Consider the following 22,502-nt stretch of genomic DNA (forward strand, 5'->3'; position numbering starts at 1 on the left):
CCAGGACTCAGGGAGGCAAGTCGAAAGTCGCAGAGGGTTACGCTGACCCCCACCATCTGGCGCCCCTTCGGCATGTCCTGATGACGCTTCCCAGGCTGCCAAGCGGGTGCTCGGGGCACGATCCCTTGGGATTGCTTCTTCCCCCGATTCCTCCTCCCGCCGGGAATGGAAATCTGGATTCTCGCCTTGAAGAGAAGCTTCCAAAGAAGGACGCCACGCCCCTTTTTCTCGTGACGCTTCGCTCTTCTCCGGAGGATTTTGACGCCATCCCACCGCAGAAGAGGACCAGGACGTCATCAGACGATGACGCTTTTTGAGCGCCTCCGCCGCTCCAGAAAGAAGGCTGTTGCTTCCTGTGAAGGAAGAAGGCGCCCTCGCTTCTCTTCTTCTTCCTCATAGGATCAGTCCTTCTCCTGAGGAAGAATCTTCTCTACTGTAAGCTGCTCCTAGGCATGCAGGAGCAATTGGCTTTAATGGCCCAGAAGGAGACTGATGCGTGTCGTCGCCGGAAGGATTCCCGCCGCCGATCAAGAGGTCTAAACCTTCCCCTTCTCCTTCTCCACGCTCTCGTCGCCTCATGCTTCGCCACTTCGCCAGAAGTCCTGTTGCTCAGCGCTTTACTGGTCCGGCAGGGATCGCACTTCCCGCTTTCTGATGCGCCATGCTGCCAGGCTTGACGCCTGACGACGCACCTCTTGTTTCGTCGCCGCGACGCTCATGCTGCTGCCGCGGACGCTTCTCATGCTGCTCGGCAGGACGCCCCTTGCTGCTCGACATGACGCCTCCCTTGCTCGTCATGACGCTCCCTGGCTGCTCGACAGACGCCTCCCTTGCAGTTCGTCAAGACGCCTCCCTTGCTGCTCCGCACGACGCTTCTTGCCGCGAGGCATGACGCCCCTCGCTGCTCGCTCTCACCAGGACTCGCCGGATCGCTCGTCAAGAAGCTCGCCGGGTTCGCCAGGACGCCGTCGAGACTCTCATTTTGACTCTTCTGCTCGCGGACTTTCGCGACCCCTCTCGACTTCTTCCAAGCAGAAGTCCCTTTGCATGTTGGTCTGCAAGGACCCGCCCTCCCGGCTCTTCTCCTGCCCCTTCAGTTGCTCCTGTGGAAGAAGGAGAGCTTTCTTGCGCCGGATCCTGCAGTTGAGGATCAGTCCTCTTCTTCTTCAGCTTCTGCAGACTACCAAGTCTTAACTAGGCTGCTGAAAGACTTGTTTGGGGACAAGTTTCAACCTCTGCTCCTCGCCCCTCCCCTCGCAGCTAACTCCTCGCCTAAGTCACAAAAGTCTTCTGGTTTTGTGAAGATGGCTACGCCTCTCTACGAAGAGGGCCTTTAACAAGGTTCAAGAGTGATGGACTCCAGGAAGGCTCAGTGCAAGACTTCTTTCTCGCCCTGCCATCAAGATTGAGTGGAAAAGCAGGAATTTGGTACGAGACAGGAGAGGAGGTTGGTTGAGAGTTCCTTCCTCTTCCCAAGGATTTTGCCAGCCTTGTGGACGCTCCCAGAAGGTCTCTCCTTTCTTCAGCGAAGGTGTCCTGGTCTTTATCTGAGACTGATCACCATCTGAAAGGCCTATTCAGGTCTTTAAGTTTAACTTTTGGACTGGTGCCTGGGAGTCCTGACTTGCAGGCTCGTGAGCCCCTGACTCCATTAGCCTGGGAGATTTTGTTTAGTGTCCTATCCTGTATGGACAAGGCGGTTAGGATGGCTCCGAAGAACTGGCTGCCCATTTCTGCACTGGGCTTTTAAAGAAGAGAGCCATTTACTGCAACTTCACGGCTAAGTCGGTCCCTCCTACTCAGAAGGCAGAATTGTTGTTCGCTCCGCTTAGCCATCTTTTCCCCAACCCTTCAAGGATATGGCCTCCACATTGCAAGAGAAGGCTACCTCAGACCTCCTGGCCCAGTCTTCTAGACGTCCTGCAGCCCCTTCTGACTTCTTTCCCTGGGCAGATCAAGATTCAGAAGCCCTTTCGTGGGAGGACCTCCTCTAGATCAAGTCTCGAGGCAGAGGTCCCTCAGAGGTAGAGCCCTTCTAAGACCAGGGGCAAGAAATGACCAGAGACCTCTTCAGACACACCGGTAGGAGCCAGGCTCCTTTCTTTTGCAAGAGCCTGAGAGAGAGGGGACGACAGCTGGTCCCTCCAAGTCATCAAAGGGGATACAAGATCCCATTCCTCAGACATTGCTCCATTAAGTACGCATTCCATAGATCTGTCGCCATCCTATCATCAGGAGAACGGGCAAATTCTCTTCGACCTGCTCGAACAAATGCTCGATAAGAGAGCTGTGAGCAAGTCTCGGATTTACAATCTCGGCTTTTACAACAGGCTGTTTCTGGTTCAAGCAGTCAGGGGGTTGGAGACCAGTTCTGACGCCAGCAAGTTGAACCATTTCGGGTTTGAAGGAAAGTTCGAATGAGACGCCCCAGTCGGGTCATGGAGCCCTAAGACCAGGCGACTGGATGGTTTCTCTCGATCTCCAGGACGCCATTTTCACGCCCTATACATCCTCTATCGAGGAAATACCTGAGATTTGTCCAGGGGACAGGTATTCCAGTTCAGGCCCTTTGTCGGGCTCAGCACAGCTCCTATGGTCTTCACGATCTTTAATGAGGAATGTTGCGTAGATGGCTTCACCTTGGAGGAATAAGAGTCTCTCTTTATTTGGACGATTGGCTCATTCGAGCCTGCGTTAATGACAAAGGTGTCTGGAGGATCTCCACACGACTTTGACCTTGACCAAGTCCCTGGGACTTGGGTGAATTTCGAAAAGTCCCATCTGACCCGACTCAGTCCATCGTTTATCTGGGATTCAGATGGATTCAGTGGCTTTTCGAGCATTTCCGTCTCAAGAAAGACAACTTCAGTGTTTAGAAAGTTTCAGCCTTCCTGAGGAAAGAAACATGCTCGGTGAGGGAATGGATGAGTCTGCTGGGGACCATTTCATCACTGGAGAAGTTTGTTTCCCTGGGGAGACTGCACCTCAGACCGCTTCAATTCTTTCCTTGCAGAGAACTGGCACGACAAGGAGAATCTGAAGCTCTGAGTATCTCGCCAAAGGTAAAGAATCACCTTCGGTGGTGGCTCGATCCATCAAGTTGGCAGAAGGCCTTTTCTCAAAACTTCAGAACCCCGACCTAGTGTTGTTTTCAGGCGCGCCCATTTCGGGCAGGTGGGGAGCAACACTGGGGAGGGAAGAAGTGTCGGGCACCTGGAGAGGGAACAGGTGTCCTGGGCACATAAACCTCAAAAGAATTGGGGCGATTCCAGTTGGCCCTTCTTTCTTCTCGAGGGGCGTAGTCACGAACCGGAAGTTGTCCAGATCAACTCGGACAACACCACGGCCTTTCATACCTCAAGAAACAGGGAGGAACTCACTCTTGGTCCCTGTTCTAGCAAAGGACATTCTTCTGTGGGCTCAGGCCCGAAATATTACGATCCTCACGAGGTTTGTTGCAGGCGTAGAGAACGTCCGTGTGATCTTCTAAGTCGGCAGCGACAACTGCTCTCGACCGAATGGATCCTACACCAAGAGGTGTGTCAGGACTGTGGAAGCTTTGGGGACGTCCCTTGGTAGATCTTCGCGAACCTCCAAGACGAAGAGATTTCTCTCACTGCTCCCCTGTTCTCGACCCAGGAGCTCTCAGTGGACGCTCTTCTTTGGGATTGGTCGGGGATGGACGCATGCCTTTCCCCCGCATGCAAGATCATCGGAGAAGTCATCATCAGAAAGTTTGCGTCGTCGGAAGGGACGAGGATGACGTTGTTCGCCCCATTTTGGCCTTCGAGGGAATGGTTCACAGAGGTCAGTGTCCTTCCTAGTAGACTTTCCGAGATCTCTGCCCATGAGAGTCGATCTACTCAGACAACCCCATCGAGAGGTACCACAAAACCTCCCCGCTCTGTGTCTGACTGCATTCAGACTATCGAGAAGCTGGCCAGAAGCAGAGGTTTTTCTAGACCAGTGGCGTAAAGCTATTGCCAGAGCGAGAAGACTTCTTCCAGCAATTTGTACCAATCAAGTGGACTGCTTTTAGAGATGGTGTAGAAAGAAGGGCATTTCCTCCACCACGACCCTGTGAGCCAGATAGCAGACTTCCTCTTATTTCTGAGGAGTGATGAAACTTGCAGTCTCGACTCATCAAGGGGCATAGAAGCATGCTATCATCTGTTTTTAGGCATAGAGACTTGATCTGTCTAACAACAGAGACCTTCACGACCTCTTCAGATCCTCAAACTCAAGGTGCCTGCTAATGACTCCTTCTTGAATTTGGATGTTGTGCTACGTTCCCTAATGTCCAGTTCGTTGAACCTTCTCTGCTCTGGGCGCCATTGAGGAACACATTAGAAGACTATTTTTCTAACCGCCTAGCAACTGCAAAGAGGGTTATGAACTGCAAGCCTTTAGTAGGCATATAGGCTTTAAAGGCATAACGCGTTTGTTCTTTAACCTTCCCTTTTAGCTAAAAATGAAAGCCCGCCTAACCCTTGGCCCAAGAGTCAAATCAAGGGTATGGCTGAAATCCTTATTCAAGAGCCAGAGAGTCCTTTGCCCTGTTAGGCTCTCAAAGTCTACTTAGACAAGACGTAAGGAAAGTCGAGGTCCCTCAGATAGTTTATGGTGTTCCGTGAAAGAGACCGGACTTACCTATGTCAAAGAATGCTCTGGCTTTCTTTCTGAGGGATAATGATTAAAGAAGCCCATTCATGCTGTCAAGACACTGATTTTAAACTTCTGAAAGTCAATGCTCACGCAGGTGAGGGGTTGCATTTCCAGTGGTTTTTTCAGAAGAATATGTCACCCAGTAACATTCTGGGTGCCACATTTTGCTGAGCACCCTGTGTGTTCGCTCACACTACCTGGAGGGATGAAGACGACATATGAGAACCGCTTTTAGGACCATACGCTTCCGCAGATACTTTCCTGGGGGCAGGATGACATCATCCCATCCTATAGAAAATGGTTGATAGTGTTTTTATGGTTGTTGGGTCGATCGCCTGTGTATGGACTTCCCAATCACATAGCTTTAGTTATGCTATCCTAACTTAGTTAGCTTGGTCAGGTGGTTGGTTTTTACTGCTTGTCTCATTGTATGGTCAATATGGTCTTGTCACATTGTGGTCACGCCCTCTGACAGATCATCTAGAACTCACCAGCTATACAGGTCACACCTTTGCTGGAGACTCAGTTAAGCAGCTGTTTTTACTTGGGTGACAGTAATCAAGTCAGCTATGCTAACAGGTAAGGAACCAGCATCTTTCACCTCCACATGTAGTGCTTTTTCAAAATCCTATTCTGTCTGTACCCACCTCCAATGGTATTCAGCTATATATATATCTGACAGGTAAGTCTCATGAACAAAATGATATTTTAATGATAAAAATAAAAGTTTGTTCATACTTACCTGGCAGATATATATATTCATAGTGCCCGCCCACCTCCCCTCAGGAGACAGTGGCACTAGAAAACTGAATAGAAAATGGGAATGGTTCCTGATACCGCTCCCAGCGGGAATGGGTACTAACCACTGATCTCCCACTGCGTGTCAAGTTTTGAAATTCTGTCGGACTAACAGAGAATACAGCTATATATATATCTGCCAGGTAAGTATGAACAAACTTTATTTTATCATTAAAATATCATTTTTGGAGCCACATTTCTTCCGTCAGATTGGCGTTGTGAGCGTCATAACCCCAGAACATGCGTCGTAAACCAGGAAATAATTTTTGATGAATATATTTGAAGAGCATCGTAAGCTCGGAACATCATAAGCCGAGCCCATCATAACCCAGGGACTGCCTGTACTTGTTAGTTATCCATTGTTGGCTCTGCAGGGTTTTGGCACAGTAACCATATTCCTCCTCCTGCTGAAGGGAGCATCCTCCAAAGAGACCTCAGTTGTCTTCATGATGAGGATCTCATACCTGAGTGACAATCATCCTAGGGTGGCAGTAATAGCCTGTGAATTGAATTCACTGGTTAAAACAAACACTTGTTTTGCACAAAATATTTTGTTACTAAGTAGCCTGCAAAGGGTTGGCTGATTCCACTTTGCTCACCTCATTTTTCAAATGTGGGAATCATCTTATATAATGGAGCAGTAAGGTTCATTTCAAAAATATAAATACTTAATTTAAGATTTATTTTTTTAATACTTACATCTCCATTATATAAATTGTCCTCTCTACTTCCCCACACCCAAAGTGGACAGAAATAGACTGACCAGTTACGAGTGTTTGTACCTAATGGTCCCCTGGTGGGGGGGTGGGGGAAGTAGATGGATAGAAGACAGATATTCATAGAAAACCATGTGTTCTCTTTTTTTTTTTTTTTTGTCAATCTGTCGAACTATTACTGACATGGAGGTAAAAGCTATACTGTATAATGGAGAGGTAAATATTTAAAAAATAAATCTTAAATTAACTATTTAAATTTTATTTAAAACTGAATGTATACTCACAGATAAGTAAATTAACACATACACATTATGCATATCAGTCACACATTCCCACACTTATAGATAAATTAATTTAAAATTATTTAAATATCATTACAGTTTATTTTAAATAAATAGGCCATAAGGGCCTCAGCTTAAAACCACTTCACCTGTAATTTTGGCAAAGAGATTTCAGTTGAAGGCCATACTCTCTCTTACTTCCATCTAATATATACTTTTGTGTGAAGCAGGTGTGCTGGATCTCAGTTGGGTTAAAACAATTTCAACTTTTGAGTTTTTATTGAAATATGTAGGCCAGGGGCTAATATTATCCATAATGCTTGTGTAACTTATATTGCTGCGAAGACTGATCGAAAACAAAAGTTGTGACTGGACAGTCCACATTGTGATATTGTCTATGACTTTGTAAGACTTGAGATGGATGCAGTATCTTTTCCCATCATTGTCTTTGGGTTACATCTGTGAAAAATTTAGCATTAATTAGGATGTTTACTTTATCTTCCAGGTACTTATACAAGTAGCACAAACTCCACCTTTCTAATTAAATTATTTATACAACTTCCCTATCCGGAGGTCATACTTTACTAAAGGGTATTCTCCATGAATTAGAACACTTCTGTCATCAGAGTTGTTAATCCTGGTTCTAGGGCCTTGTAAATTCATGGTTTTCATGAAATCTTAAAGAAAGCTTTCCATAATCCCAAGCCCTCTGACACATGAAAAACAGCTAAGCAGCTGGTATAACTCTATAGATTGCCCATAGGTTTTTAGGGACCATTGTAAAAGTTTTTGAAATTTTTAGATATTTTGATTAGTAAACCTTCCTTTCCTGATTTTCAGACTAGTGATAATAGCCAACTCTCTAAACTTGTAGACCAATTATCTTGTAATGTAGAAGAATTGGAGATGAAGTTGGAGCGTACCAAAACTGAGGAAGTTGATACATCAAGACTTTTGGCAGCAATGCAGAGTGATAAAGTGGCTGCTGCAAGAGCTTTGACCCAGAATAAACAACTTAAAGAGCAGCTAGAGGAGCTACAAAGTGGCTTCATAATAATGGTATACTAAAATTTTTCTGTAATCATTATAATTGTTGGTGCTGTACAGTAAACATTTTTTTGCAATATTAAGTGGTTAAGTCCATATGTAGTTATACCAGTGCACTGATATGATTTTCTTAATAAACTACATATGTTTTTATTAAAGTTTTTAATGATTTGTGTACATTATATTTTGAAATTTTATGATTTATGTGGAATTGTTTTGTTTTTTCTGAACATTAAATTTCTAACAATTACAGTAATAACACAATTTCAGAGCAATAAAAAGTTGGAACTCACCGAGAAATTGGAGAAAGAGTTATATGTAAAGAAAAACCTAAATCAAGAGATAGCATCACTGAATGAACAATTAGCAAATTTGGGGTAAGTTTATTCTCTTCTCTTTTATAATTTTTCAGACTTTATCATTTACAGGTTACTGCAGTGTGCATTTCTTTGTGAAATCTTAATACTGCTTATATTTTCACAAGCTTTTATATAATTCATAAGCAGAGTAATTGCGGCGATGTAGGAATGTTCATTGGGAGTTGTATATTTTTCATGTGCACATCCTTTTATTTTAGGCCTGTGATATTTATTATTCCTTTTATTTTACAAATGTAAAATTATACATATTTACCCTTTTTCTCTTTCAAGAGTGTGTTCAGGCAAAATATTGTAGGGCCCCATTATCCATTTGGACGGATAATGGATACATGAGAAGAATAACGTTGACTTATGTATATACAGTAGTACAGTATCTCTTAGACAGTAATATTAAAACTAAACGTAAAGGAACAATATAAGATAACATATGTAGGTAGTGCTAAATGTGCATTTGTAAGCATTTCCATACCCATATAAATCCCAATGCTCCATATAATAAAAATTATAGGTTATACACAACAAAGAATTAAAAAAAAAAGGATATGGTATTTCATATACAGTACAAAGAAAAAAAAAGGATAAAATTTTGGAAACATTATTTCTTTACATTACAAATAAGAACAAATTTTTAAGCATAAATGAACGCTATGATTTCATATGTACAGTAAAGAGCACTAAATTTCCATTAGTCTGGACTTGGAACAATTTATCTAGTGTTATTATTTTCATCATTTTTCATAGTCTTATGCAGTGAAAGTATGTCAAAACCCCAAGAAATAAAAAATGACAAATGATAGAGCAAAGGGGGAAGGTGTGTCTGTATTGGACAGGTTTGTAATGAAATGTCAGTAAGTCATCAGGGTCATCCTTAGAGCTTTTCTGAATGGGGGAGACCCAAGGGAAGGGGATGGTGACAGCTGTAAAATGCAGAAGCTGACAAAGTCGAAGACTGAGGATCATCTATAGTGGTCACTTTCTTCTCCTTTCTTAGGAAAAACATAATATTTGGCAGCTGTTTCATTTGCCTTTTGAGTTACTTTGATATTCCATTCTATGGAAGTATCATAATCCTTTGTTTTATCTTTAGCTGTGTGAATTATGCTGAACACTTTGCTCATCTTCTCCAGCATCCATTTTAGAGGTCCATCTCCACTTTTCAATTCATCTTTCCCCTCTGATGTGAACAGCTTTATCAGATCTTCCAGCTCCTCATTCATCAGTTCAACAGCCTCTTCAAAAGGCTAGATGACATTGTCATCAATCGTGTCCACCACTACCAGCTTGTCTTGCCATGTTGACAATTCTCTGCACCTTGCTGTCAGTAGCCAGGAAGCTCTTGATGTTATGTATGACCTCACTTTGCAGATTCTTCCAACTAGCATTCAGTGTTGAAAGTTTCAATTTATCTATTGATTCCTAGATAAATGTTACTGTATCCACAGTGATGAATCTTTCCTGCAGTCCACGATGTCTTGGTCAGCACTGATAGTTGCACATATATCAAAGATGTCCAGGGTGTAGGTAGCCTTAACATAGAGAATACCTTAGTCAAGAGTCGAGAGGTTGGAGGAGCACAGTTGTGTTGGTTGGCAAAAATCTGACCTGCACGTATTGGGCTTCAGTGGTGATGGATTGAGGATGGCCAGGAGTATTAAGAAGACTTTGGAGGGGAGGCCTTCCTTCTCTAACTTTTGTGTTCAGGGATAAAACATTCATTAATTCTTGCTTTGATGTTATGTTGCCTTCCTTCTCTAACTTTTGTGTTCAGGGATAAAACATTCATTAATTCATGCTTTGATGTTATGTTGCCAGTAAACAGAAAGAAGCCTCTTGTTCTTATTCATCAGACCATGGGAATTTTTCACTTGGTATGCAAAGCCAGCCACATATCATCAGTCAGTTTATTCTTCCATGCTTTACGACCTAGTGCCTGCATCACACTTTGATGTACATAGGTCCTGCTGAGCACTTTCTTCCACCTGCTTGAGATTGTAACGTCCATCTTAAATAAATTTCTTAAAAACCCTGCAGGAAATTTGCTTGCAGCTCCTTTGTCAGCAGATCCCGCTTCTCTTGCAATGTTAATGTTTTTGAGATTAAATTGATACTTGAATTGGTTTAACCATCCCTATCCAGATGCAGATGGCTTGGTTCCCTCTTTAATAGCAGCCTTATTGGTAAATTATTTATACAGGGATAAGGACTTCTGCTGTAGAATGTTTTCATCAACAAGAGCCCTTTTCTTTACCTTTTAACTTTCACGATGATTTGTTCTTGTTTAGTTATCAGCACTCTTGTCTTATACAGGCGTCCCCAGTTATCGGCGGGGGTTCCGTTCCGACGGCGTGACAATAAGCAAAAATTGCCGATAACTGAAAATCACCGATTTATTGGCACCTTTGGTAGGTATGTATCGGCGCCAGTGCACAATTATCAGCACCGATAAGTGGAAAATCGTCGATTTTCGTCGCTAGACGAGCACTGAAAAACTGAATCACCGATAACTGGGGACTGCCTGTATTTCTTTTCAGTTTTAATCATAACTAACACCTTTCACTTTTTCTACTAAAAAGGCACTCACAGGCCATCTTGGTCTTGCTGTCATTGTCATAAGAAATACTTCTTGCCCACTTTGGAGCATTGCATAGATATAGTAGAGCTTTTTTGTAACAAGAAACAATGGAGAGTGCAAACTGCACAGGAAATACACCACATCAGAAGCTATGCATGGACTGAGTGTGGAGCACAATTCTGCAGCGTCCTGTTCTTTGGGAGACAAAGGATGACATGTGGATAGATGCTGGGTGGAATAAAGAGTAATGCATGGGTACTAGCATTGCCTTCTACTTTGTGTTGGTCACTTAAAATTCTCTTTTTCCCCAAGGCTAACCACAGGTTAGTGGATCAATGGATAATGGGGACTGAATGTACAAGTCATTATTTCAAGAAAGCAAATAGCACTATTTTGTATGGCAGACCATCTCTTATTCTCCTTATGTCGAGTAAATGCAAAGCAAACAGTAAATGATACTAAAAGTTCTCAAGAAACGAATTTATAAAAAGTATAAGACCAGTCTCATAATTCAAGGTGGTTTCATGATAATGATTAGTCAGCAAATGCAACTACCCCTATAGACATGTAGGAAGGCCAAGAGAATCATAGAGAAAGGGGATAGAAGATCACCTATACCGATGGGAGATCAAGCAGAAAGAGCATAAGACACAAGAATGGAGAGAACACATTTTACTTCTAACCCCTTGAAGGGAAAAGCTGATGTAAAAGTGTTTGTATTGACACACACACACACACACACACACACACACACACACACACACACACACACACACACACACACACACACACACTCTCTGTCTTCTCTCTCTCTCTCTCTCTCTCTCTCTCTCTCTCTCTCTCTCTCTCTCTCATATATTCACAAGACTTGATCATGGATGGGAAGTAAAATGCAGAAATGAAAGCAGCTGGAACCTTTATTACTGTCTCCAGTTTGTCTCCAGGCATTCAGTAAGCTATAACCCCCATTTAGGGGAGGGTTAGTTAGTAGTGGTTGGTTTAGATTTACAGGCTTTTCCCATCACAAGCCCTTGTCATGAGTCTGAGGAGGTGTGACAGGGATTAGGATTACTAGTGTGTCCTCTGGACCCTGACCAGCAAAGAGAAATTAAAATTCGCATAAGCAGTTACTATGTCCACACCTAAAAAAAACCCACAACAGCTCCATTTTGCCCAAAGCCAGTCCCAAATTCAGAGCATGCATAGACTGGGTAAGTGAAAGGAGAAAAACTAAAAGCAATACTTTAACCCTTTTCATTTGTTTGAATTCCATGAAAACCATTTCCAAAGTTCAACAGAAACTCAGACTATGTATAGACTGGGTAAGTGAAGGGAGCAAAACAAAAAGCAACACTTTAACCTTTTACTGAATTACCCTCAAAACTTCAGTTATTCTTCTGGATTATCCTAAGTAGGGCTTTAGAGCTTATTAGCTCAGGCTGAGTTATTGTACTAAATTATCCTAATCTGGCAAAAATGCTATTAGTAGTACAGTATTCAGCAGCCTGATGATGGTTGAATGTATTATGTCCAAATAGCATTGTTATGTTCCACATACATTAATTACTTGGTGATCCAAATGGAAATTTATTGAATAAAAAAATTCTCCCATCAAATATATGTTGTATCCAATAATAATGCTACCAAGTTCAGAGACTAGGAAAAAATATGTAAGTCCACAAGTAAATAGCACAGTCACCAAAGTCAAGTGTTGTGAAATTGGTTTTTGGAGACACACTATTTCATGGAAATTCTTTTCATGAATTTTCCATATATACTAATAAAGATAGAACAAATCACACTAAATATTAGAAGAAATATTTTTATAAAGACTAGATTCTATGTAAAAATTGGAATTGCTGAAAATTACTGTGAAACCTTGGATAGGTTATTTAAATAGAACAGCTACTGTCAATTTGAGTGACCCCCCTTCCAGCTCAGTTCACACTACCCTTTTTATTACAGGTCTCTGTGATATTTTGGTTTTTGTTGTTCCTTATATTTCCATTCTTCAAATGTTTTTTTTTTTTGTATTTTCCATATATTTTAATACAGATTAGAATAAATGACACTAAATATTAGTAGAAATATTTTTTAAAGGATAGATTCTTGAGACTTGGAATTGATGAAAATTACTACTTGTGTAACCTTGGGTAGGTTATTCAAATGGAACAATTTCTGTCAACTTGAGTGACCTCCTTTCCAGTTCAGTTCACACTATCCCTTTTAGTCACAGGTCACGTGATATTTTGGTTTTTGTTTTTCCTTATACAGTATTTCCATTCCTCGCCAAATGTTTACCTTGTTATTCTTTTTTCATTTTTGAGATACCAATGAGATCTCTTTCTCCTTCTCCTTTAGTGAAATTCTTCCTAGCTTAAAAGGAAAATCTATTTGTCCTACTATTTTGATATTATTACCCTGAACGTCTGTGATTGCACAGTCTACTGCTGGGTTCAGACTTAAGTGAGAAAAATACATGTGATACACCTTTTCTGACATTATATTCTTAGGACTTCTTGTATCAAAGAATGCGGCAATAGGTTTCTCTAACCAACGTGTGCGGGAAATACTGGTCTATAATTATATTCATTCCCTATAATAACTTTGCTAACCTGTTTAGTTTAGCTTAGGTTTGGCAATCTGGTCTTTCCCTCTATTATGGAGGAGGATCCATTATACCACTGGAGTGAAAATTTACCATTGTGTCATCTGATATACTTGCAGTTTGGTTAGTATCTTGATACCTAATTGGGTTTGAATCCCTATTCCTTCTAGCTTGTGGAGACTGACTACAGTCTCTACCTCTGCCTCTTGACCGAGATCTATATCTAGGCACTGAAGTAGGTTATTTCTGCAATCTCGAGCGCTATGCCCTGCTTTCCTATGGAAAGGGCGGTAAGCTATCCCTCAGCAGTCACTGGCATAATGTCCCTTCTTCTGACAGTTATAACATGTGACTGTCAAAAATCCCCCTTGAGAGGTATTACCTAACATCCTAATTCTGATTCTATCTGGATTCCAAGATCTATTTTGTCCCCTTTCTTCTTGTCCTATGATGACTAAAGGTCTGTGTATGGGGGTTCCTTTCAGGATTCCTACCTAAGATTCTTACTACTTCCTCTTTGATGTCAGCTACGTCATATGATGTCTCCCATTTACTGTTCATTCTTGCAATGACAAGTGTTGGTAAAGTTCCCAACAGCAATGCTAACTCCATCAGTTTCTTACAGTTTTCAAGTGACATTACCTCTTTACCTCCTCCGGTTCTTGTCCATTGTTTTGAAATGCCTGACCCCACTCTTCAAAGTCGTTATATAACTGCAAACTACTTTTCTTACCTTTATTTATTTTCCAATCATGAAGTATCTTTGCGAGACCGATAACAGGATCTGTTTCACCTACTGGGGAATATACTTTCCTAAAGAGCTGTTTCAGTTCTTCCGAACTCTTAAGTGTTTGGTATGTCTCGGAATGGACATATCATTCTAAGTCTCCCCCTGCTTCCAGATCAAGGTAGCTCTTCACTTCAGAGAGTTTTTGCTATCTGTCCCTGTTATATTACTCAGGTGTATGCCTACCTGCTCTGTCCAGTTTTCTAAGTTACAGGCACCCTGACCTTCTTTCCTTCCGCAAAATTTGGCTATATGGTTAATTGCATGTGTGTACCTACAGCTGCTGAGTCTGAGCTTGAGCTAGTTGACTGCATTCCCCTATCCATGGTTAAATTATTGGTTTGACTTCTCATCTAAATAGGAGTTCTTACACTTTTAGTTTGTGCCGATCTCTTTCTGGCCATTTATTCATTGATGACAAACACTTTCTTAAGCACCGAGTGTAATGGTACAGTGTTTTAAGTTATGGCGGTTAACCAAAAAATAAAGTCAACCAGTTCTTAAAATCACAAAAAAAAAATTTACAAAAGATCATAAACAATTCTCTTCTATCTTACTTAAAGTTAATCAGTCATTAAGATTTCCCCAAAATTCTAAATTACCGATTAGTGGTGTTAAACAAAAATATCCCTTAACTTCTAATTACCCTTGACAGTGCTGGTAGAACAAATAACAAATAAAATTATCACTCGCTTCAAAAGAAATAAAGAGAAAAAAAATGATCTTCAGGAAAAAAACACTTATGATTCTGAACACCTTTAAGCAAACAAAAAAAAAAAAAAAAAGTTTTGAGATTACTCGATCAAAAAATATATATATAACTTTCAGCTCATGAATGTTAAATAAGAAATTAAATGCTTAAAATAATCGTAGAATGACACAAATAAAATACAGAAATTATGGCTTAGTCATGCCAAACATTGAATAAAGTTTAATAATGCAAATTGTTGCATGAAGTTTAGTAAAAATGATTGGTACGTGCTTAGTTAAAGAAAGAGAAAAAGAAAAACTCGTTGCCAAGTCTATTTAATTTACGTATGAGTTTTGTGTTTCAAATGGATATCAATACAAATTTTCTTAGTCAACTTAATTTTGTTTCTAACTCAGAGGAAAAAAAATGGGTTGTTCGTTTGTCATCTTCTTGACATAATTCTGTAGAGTCCTTCCGTTACTGCACTTTAGCTGGGGATCTTGCTCTCGCTCGATCACTGGAAATCATCGGTGGTGGCGAGAGGAAAAAGGGAATCTTTGCAGAGAGGCAAATGTTCTTGTCTTCGGTGTTTTCCTTCTGTCACTTGTTTATTCAACTCATTTGTTTATCTCATTTCGCTGTTTCACTGACTGTTCGTTATCCATTAGCCGTACTCCAGCTGTTGTTATCCCACCACTGCCACCAGCTATTGTCGTGCCCTGTTTCTTTTCTCTGTATCTCTTTATTAGGGCATGACACTAAGGTAACACTATACTGCCTATTTTAATAGTTGAGACACCAAATATACCTTAAACTATTTTAATAGTTCAAACACCAAGTACAGTAATACCTCGAACTTACGTGACTCTAGTAGCGCGAATTCACAGACACGCAAACTTTTCATTGGAACCTAACTAATTGGCATACACGATTTTTTCACAGACACATGACATTTGCAAAATCCTCGAGAAATCCTGCATATGTTTATTTTTTGAAGTGATTCATAAGTTTTCATGCTTTTATGTGTAAAATCTTTAAGAATGTATTATTTTTTTGTGCATGCATAAATATGATACACAGGTAATTACAGCATGTACAATTACTGTAGTGTACTTTACAAGATGTGATACCCATTTGCAAAGTTACTGCACTTTTCAAAGGTGATACCCCTGCAGAAAGTGTTTGTTTAATTTTTGAAGCACAGTAATTCACTGTATAAGTTTTCATGCATTTAGGTGTAAAATCGGTATGAAAAATTTGTATTTACAGTATATTTTTGTACATAAATTATACAAAAGGTAATCTACAGTAAAGCTTACTTTTGTACAAGATTTGATACCCATTCGCAAAGTTACGTAATTTTAGAAGATGCAATACCCCTGCAGAAGTATTCATGTTTAATTTTGAAGTAATTTGTAAGTTTTCATGCTGTTAAGTGTAAAATTGATATGAAAAATTTGTATTTGTTTTTGTATATAAATTATACAAAGGCAGTTTACAGTAAAGTTTACTTTTGTACAAGATGTGATACTCATTGACAAAGTTACATACTTTTAGATGATGTGATACCCTTGCAGAAGTGTTTGTTTAATTTTTGAAGTAATTTATAAGTTTTCTTGCTTTTAAGTGTAAAACCAGTATGAAAAATTTGTATTTTTATTTTTGTACATAAATGATACAGATATTACAATATTTTTTGTATATATATATATATATATATATATAGTATATATATATATATATATATATATATATATATATATATATATATATATATATATATATATATATATATATATATATATATATATATATAATATATATATATATATATATATATATATAATATAATATATATATATATATATATATATATATATATATATAATATATATATATATATATATATATATATATATATATATATATATATATATATATATATATATATATATATATATATATATATATATATATATATATATATATATATATATATATATATATATATATATATATATATATATATATATATATATATATATATATATATATATATATATATATATATATATATATATATATATATATATATATATATATATATATATATATATATATATATATATATATATATATATATATATATATATATATATATATATATATATATATATATATATATATATATATATATATATATATATATATATATATATATATATATATATATATATATATATATATATATATATATATATATATATATATATATATATATATATATATATATATATATATATATATATATATATATATATATATATATATATATATATATATATATATATAGTATATATATATATATATATATATATATATATATATATTATATATATATATATATATATATATATATATATATATATATATATATATATATATATATATATATATATATATATATATATATATATATATATATATATATATATATATATATATATATATATATATATATATATATATATATATATATATATATATATATATATAGTATATATATATATATATATATATATATATATATATATATATATATATATATATATATATATATATATATATATATATATATATATATATATATATATATATATATATATATATATATATATATATATATATATATATATATATATATATATATATATATATATATATATATATATATATATATATATATATATATATATATATATATATATATATATATATATATATATATATATATATATATATATATATATATATATATATATATATATATATATATATATATATATATATATATATATATATATATATATATATATATATATATATATATATAATATTTCATTTTCTTTCTCATTTTTAGTGCGCATATATTTTTACAACTCATTATTTCTCTGTATGTCTTTACATAATTGTAAATTGATTGAATGTACCTATACCCTCTACAAACGTTACATACATGTTTTCTTGTTATTGAATTGTACCTTTGCTATATGACTTCTGTGATGCAAAGAAAACGTTTTTTTTTACTTTACTGTTAGTGAAAAAGAAAATGGCATTCCATGAATTAGGAGTAACATTAATATACATACTAATATGGCGAATACCCATTATGATACTGTACTCTATTTTTACATCAACTATTTACCGTATTTCTTTTTAAGGGTAATGCATTAAGCTAACTTTTAAATGAAATAACTTTAATTTCATTTAAATGTTAGCTTAATGCTGTGCTGTGGGAGCATGATTTGGGTCATATTTAGTATTTAAACTCTTAAAAATAGCATTTAGAGCCCCTGGTGTAATCCTACTCTCACCTGAGAAAACCCTCCGTCTCCCCAACACTGCTCCTCACTCTGGTAAGCCACATTCGGTGCATCTCCTGTATCAATCGCCTGCGTACTTCTCTGGCACCATCCTCTCCCTCAGGCTCCTCCATACCTCTTGTCTGGGGACTCGATTAAGTAGCCTTTTCAGGTCAATGAATACCATATGTGGGTCCCTTTGTTTTCCCAATTTCTCCATTAGTTGTCTCCAGAAAAATATACCATCTGTTGTTCCTCTTCCCTTCATAAATCCCATCTGCTCTTTACCTATTTCTACTTCTTCCCTTAGTCTGGCATCTATCATCCTTTCAGTATCTTCAAGTGTGGGACATTAGTTTAATACCCCTATAGTACCACCTCTTGGACATCTCCTCTCCCTTTGAAAATTGGGATCAGTATACTCCCATGCCACTCATTTGGTATCTTTTCCTGCTCAAGGATCTTTATCATAAAAGATCATAAAGTATATCCCTCCTTCATCCCCTAATGCCTTCCATGCCTCCACAGGTATCATGTCTGGTCCGGTTGCCTTCCCATTCTTCATCTTCTTCAGTGCATCCAGCACCTCTTGTAAAACCTCATCACCATGCCAATGTTCACCTGCCCATCCCCTATATTTTGTAAGTATTTTCTTCATTTAACAGCTGATATTATTCTTTCCATCTTTTCATGATGTCTTCTTCCTTTCTAAGTACTACCCCCATCTTGAAACTTTTATTTGTTTTGATATGTGTATCTTTGGTGCTCTTCTAGCCTTTGATAGCTGGGGAGGATCTTATTTAAGACTTGGTTTTGTGTCCCCAGCTCATTATACAAATTCAGATTTTAAATTTTTTATGCTTAGAGGCTACCATCTTTTTTCACCACCTTGTTTTTCTCTCTGAACGATCTCTGTCTTCAACTAAACTCAGACTCTTCCCATCTCAGACTTTGCCTCCTTCTTATCTTTTACTACTTTCCCAATGTCTTCCTCCACCACCAACTCTCCCTTTCCTCATATGATTTAATGTCTCTCCCAGCAGCTCCTTTCCATGTCTTCTAATTACTGCTGCATTGTGCCCATATTCTTGAGACATCTTCAGATTCCTATATCAATGTCCTCAAAACCCTCCTCTTAAACTCTCTGGTTCTTATCCTCCCTCACTTGAATTGTAAAATTTAATTTTCCTTATCCCTTTAGCAGTGGTTTTCTTTCCCTTTATAATGTGTTCAAATCCATGCATAACTAAACTGTGTTGAGGGCTACATGGTCGCCTGGGAAAGTAACTTTGCAGTTCTTGACCTCCCCAGCAACATCCTGTTTATATGAACCTAGTCTGTTGGGCATCTTCCCCACTCCTATATGTTATTAGGTGTTCCCTTTTCTTCATAAAGAATGTGTTTACTATTGCCATGTCGAGAGCCAGAGAGAGAGAACTACATTCTCCCCCTTCTGGAGTTTCTCTCCCCAATTCCATGGCCCCCATGCACCCGACCAATTCATTTTCACATATTTTTCAGATTAGATCAATCTGCCCCACTATTTTCTCATGTTCTTCCACTTCTTGCATTACTCCATATGTCTCTCCTGTTTTTTCCCTTCTCTTCTTCTGTGAGAGAGAACTTGTGGTGACGTATGAATTTTTAATATTCAGACTCTCTCCCCAAAGCACATCTTCAATCTGATGATCGAGAACATTCTTTCTTTGTACTTCTATCACTGTATTCTTCAATTCACCAGACAGTAAATGCCAACTCCATTTTCTGCCTTGTTTATTTTGTACTATGGTACGGCTAATATCCATCCCCCAATTCTTTAGCTTTGTTTCCTTTCCACTTGCACCAAAGATCTGAAATTCCTTTTTCCTCATCAGGTCCAGCCAACTCTCTAAAGAACTCCCAGTCATGGACCCAATATTAAGCTGACATACTCTAAATCCAATGTGAGTCGCTTCTTTGCTGCACCGCTCTGATAAACATTTTTATATGGGTGTATCACAGAGTTAGGGCTGATTTTTACAAATATCTTTCACCATCAACCCTAGCATTACCTCTTTCCATATTTGGGCTCATTCCATGGTTTTGGCACAGTTTTTTAAAATTTGATGCCCTTCCTGACAATTTCCCTCCCTATTTATCCGGGCTTGGGACCGGCACCCAAAATGGCTAAAAAAGAAATCATGTAATGATAGTAGCTTTTCATTAGCAATGAAAAATCATTGGCACTTGTCATGAACATCTGTCAGGAGTAAGATGCTGTGCAGATTCATCACCAATAAAATATCCGTTTGGAATCAGAATTGTCTCTCTGGACAAGAACTCCTTCAACTGGATTTGCCAACAGATTCCAGGCTCCAGGTGGAACTGTTTGCCGAAGGACGGATAAAAGATTCCATGTTAAACAGTGCTCCGAACCTGGACCCTCCACTTCGCCACAGGCATCCTTTATGTCAGTGAGCTGGAACAAATGTACAAAGTCTGCCTATTCCCTCAAGTAAATTTTCTGTGAAAGTTCTAACACAAACTCATGTCATTCAAACTCGAATAACCTTAACCCCTTGTAAGGCCGAAGGCAGATGGTTTCACTCTTCTGTTAGGCTGAAACTCAGAACCATTCAGCCTTCCTCATCAATAGGTATTGCTTAAGAAGTACAAATTCAGACTGTGTCAGCTTCCTCCAAATGCTGAATGCCTAACTATGGATTTCATGAGGTTCTGACTCAGAAAAAATGCTAATGTTGATCCTCTGAAACCAATGTTTCTAGAATCACTTACCGAAAGAATAACTCTCCGTCCAGTATGATTACTTTCAGTGCAAAACTTTGCTAACCCTGAAAGAATCAGTCGTTCATTGTGACTACGAATCACAATCTCATTTTTAAGGCCCTTTTGATAAAGTAATCCATGAGTACCATTACTGACTAAATCCGCTGAAGAGGTATTTCAGTTAAGGATTTATGATGACCAACCAGTTCATATTTTTCTCTATTCCTAAAGCTTTGGTACTTCTTAGACCAACCTACCCCAGTCCTAAAAATGCTTTCTTGGTTTTTAAATGACGTTCTAAAATTAGCCTCAAGACAAAATGATAGTCTTGCTTTATTGCTTTTCTTGAGCTATATTCAAACCCTGTTTTTAATTAGCCTGGCTTCAGGAGCTAGAATCTCTGAACTTTCAGCCCTTTCTGGGGAAATCGAGATCATGTGGATTTCACTCCCATCAGGAGGTTCTACTTTCTCCGGACAAATGTTTTAGCCAGAAACAGACCCTCTAATTGTGAGGAAAGTGGTCTCCCTGGAAGATTAACCTGGAACCCCACTCTTCAGGAAATCCTTCCCATGTCGGTTGATTTACCTTAAAAAAAATACCTTGGAAGGACTTCTAAATCTTCAGGTCCACTTTTGTTAGAGAGAATGGTGGAACCATCTCCTTGAATGTTGAACAGTTTGTACTTTATTTTTATTAAACAAGCCAACAGTTCAATCCCCCCCAGGTCCATGATATCGGGCTGTATTTGGTCAGTTAATTACTTCCAACATATGAATTTTGATGAAATTAAAAAATATACGGGCTGAAATCCCCTAGAGTCTTTAAACGTCACTACAAGTTTCAAATTTCCTGCTGTCTCTGGAACATTGTTTCCCAGAGTCAGCCTAAATGGCTGTTGGTAACTTAGCTTGTAATTGTTTTGTATTTTGCTTGCCCTACCAATTGGTATACCTCTCACCTACCTGCTTAAAGTATTCCCGTCCTTTCTGCCTTGTTGCTGAGTTTGGGTTGCTTCTGTAATCCAGCAATGTCTTTGTATTTACCATCCTTGTTGTAATTTTTTCACCGTCTTGTTATTTCAGGTGATGGTTTTTAGTTTAACTGTTTGTCTTCTGATAACTACATTGTTTGTTTTTGTATTGTTTAATAGTAAAAACTTATTTTTCTGAGTCCAGTCCCCGTGTCAGCCGGTGAAATTCCATTACAACACGAATTTCTAGGTATAACATTGCTAGATATACCAGAAAAAGAGCTTTCAGGAAAGCTGGGGTTACTACCCCAGTCGGCGCCTTCTAGGAAGGCGTCGGTATAAAGGGTGAGTGAAATACCACTACCACGAAACCTGAAAGATCTCTCTATCAAATCCCGGAACAGGCGGTGAGCCGTTACCTTCACTCCAACACCATGGGGCCCAGCGACACCAGCGCCACCTACCTCATTCATTTTCTATGCCGTGACTTCACGTTTCTTTTTGTGTGCTCGTCTCCCTTTTATTTGGATTTTCTTGCATCTCTCTGATGGCATCGAGCAACTTTACCATCTCTAAGTTAAGTACCGTCTTCTTGTGAGGTTTTGTTCTATTTTTGGCTGTTACGGTCTCGTATTTTCATAAATATTGAGATCTTATTATGGCCTTACGGCGTCCCCGCCAGCCATGACGAGCGACGACTCCTTCAGTTCTTTTCAGTTGGGTTGTCTCCTGCGTCCGTTATAGATATTTTGACCCCCTTGGTTTCCCTTCCTGGTGGTTCCTTAAATGGTGGCTCCCCCTTTTTTGTTTATGAATTCGTTCCATTGGCCTATCGGCCTTTGTTGGAGTGATGCCG

The 22,502-nt window shown here is 38.4% G+C and overlaps 1 protein-coding gene across 1 annotated transcript in view; it reads left to right on the plus strand.

Annotated features, from left to right (window-relative positions):
• Window positions 1-22,502, plus strand: part of LOC136840486 (golgin subfamily A member 2-like) — a 142,227-nt gene that overhangs the window by 84,940 nt on the left and 34,785 nt on the right. The window contains 3 exon segments of the mRNA XM_067107152.1: window positions 6,466-6,469; window positions 7,263-7,519; window positions 7,778-7,884. Of these exon segments, the coding sequence (XP_066963253.1) occupies window positions 6,466-6,469; window positions 7,263-7,519; window positions 7,778-7,884 (368 nt within the window).

The sequence above is a fragment of the Macrobrachium rosenbergii genome, chromosome 1 (genome assembly GCF_040412425.1).
Source record: "Macrobrachium rosenbergii isolate ZJJX-2024 chromosome 1, ASM4041242v1, whole genome shotgun sequence".
NCBI lineage: Eukaryota > Metazoa > Arthropoda > Malacostraca > Decapoda > Palaemonidae > Macrobrachium > Macrobrachium rosenbergii.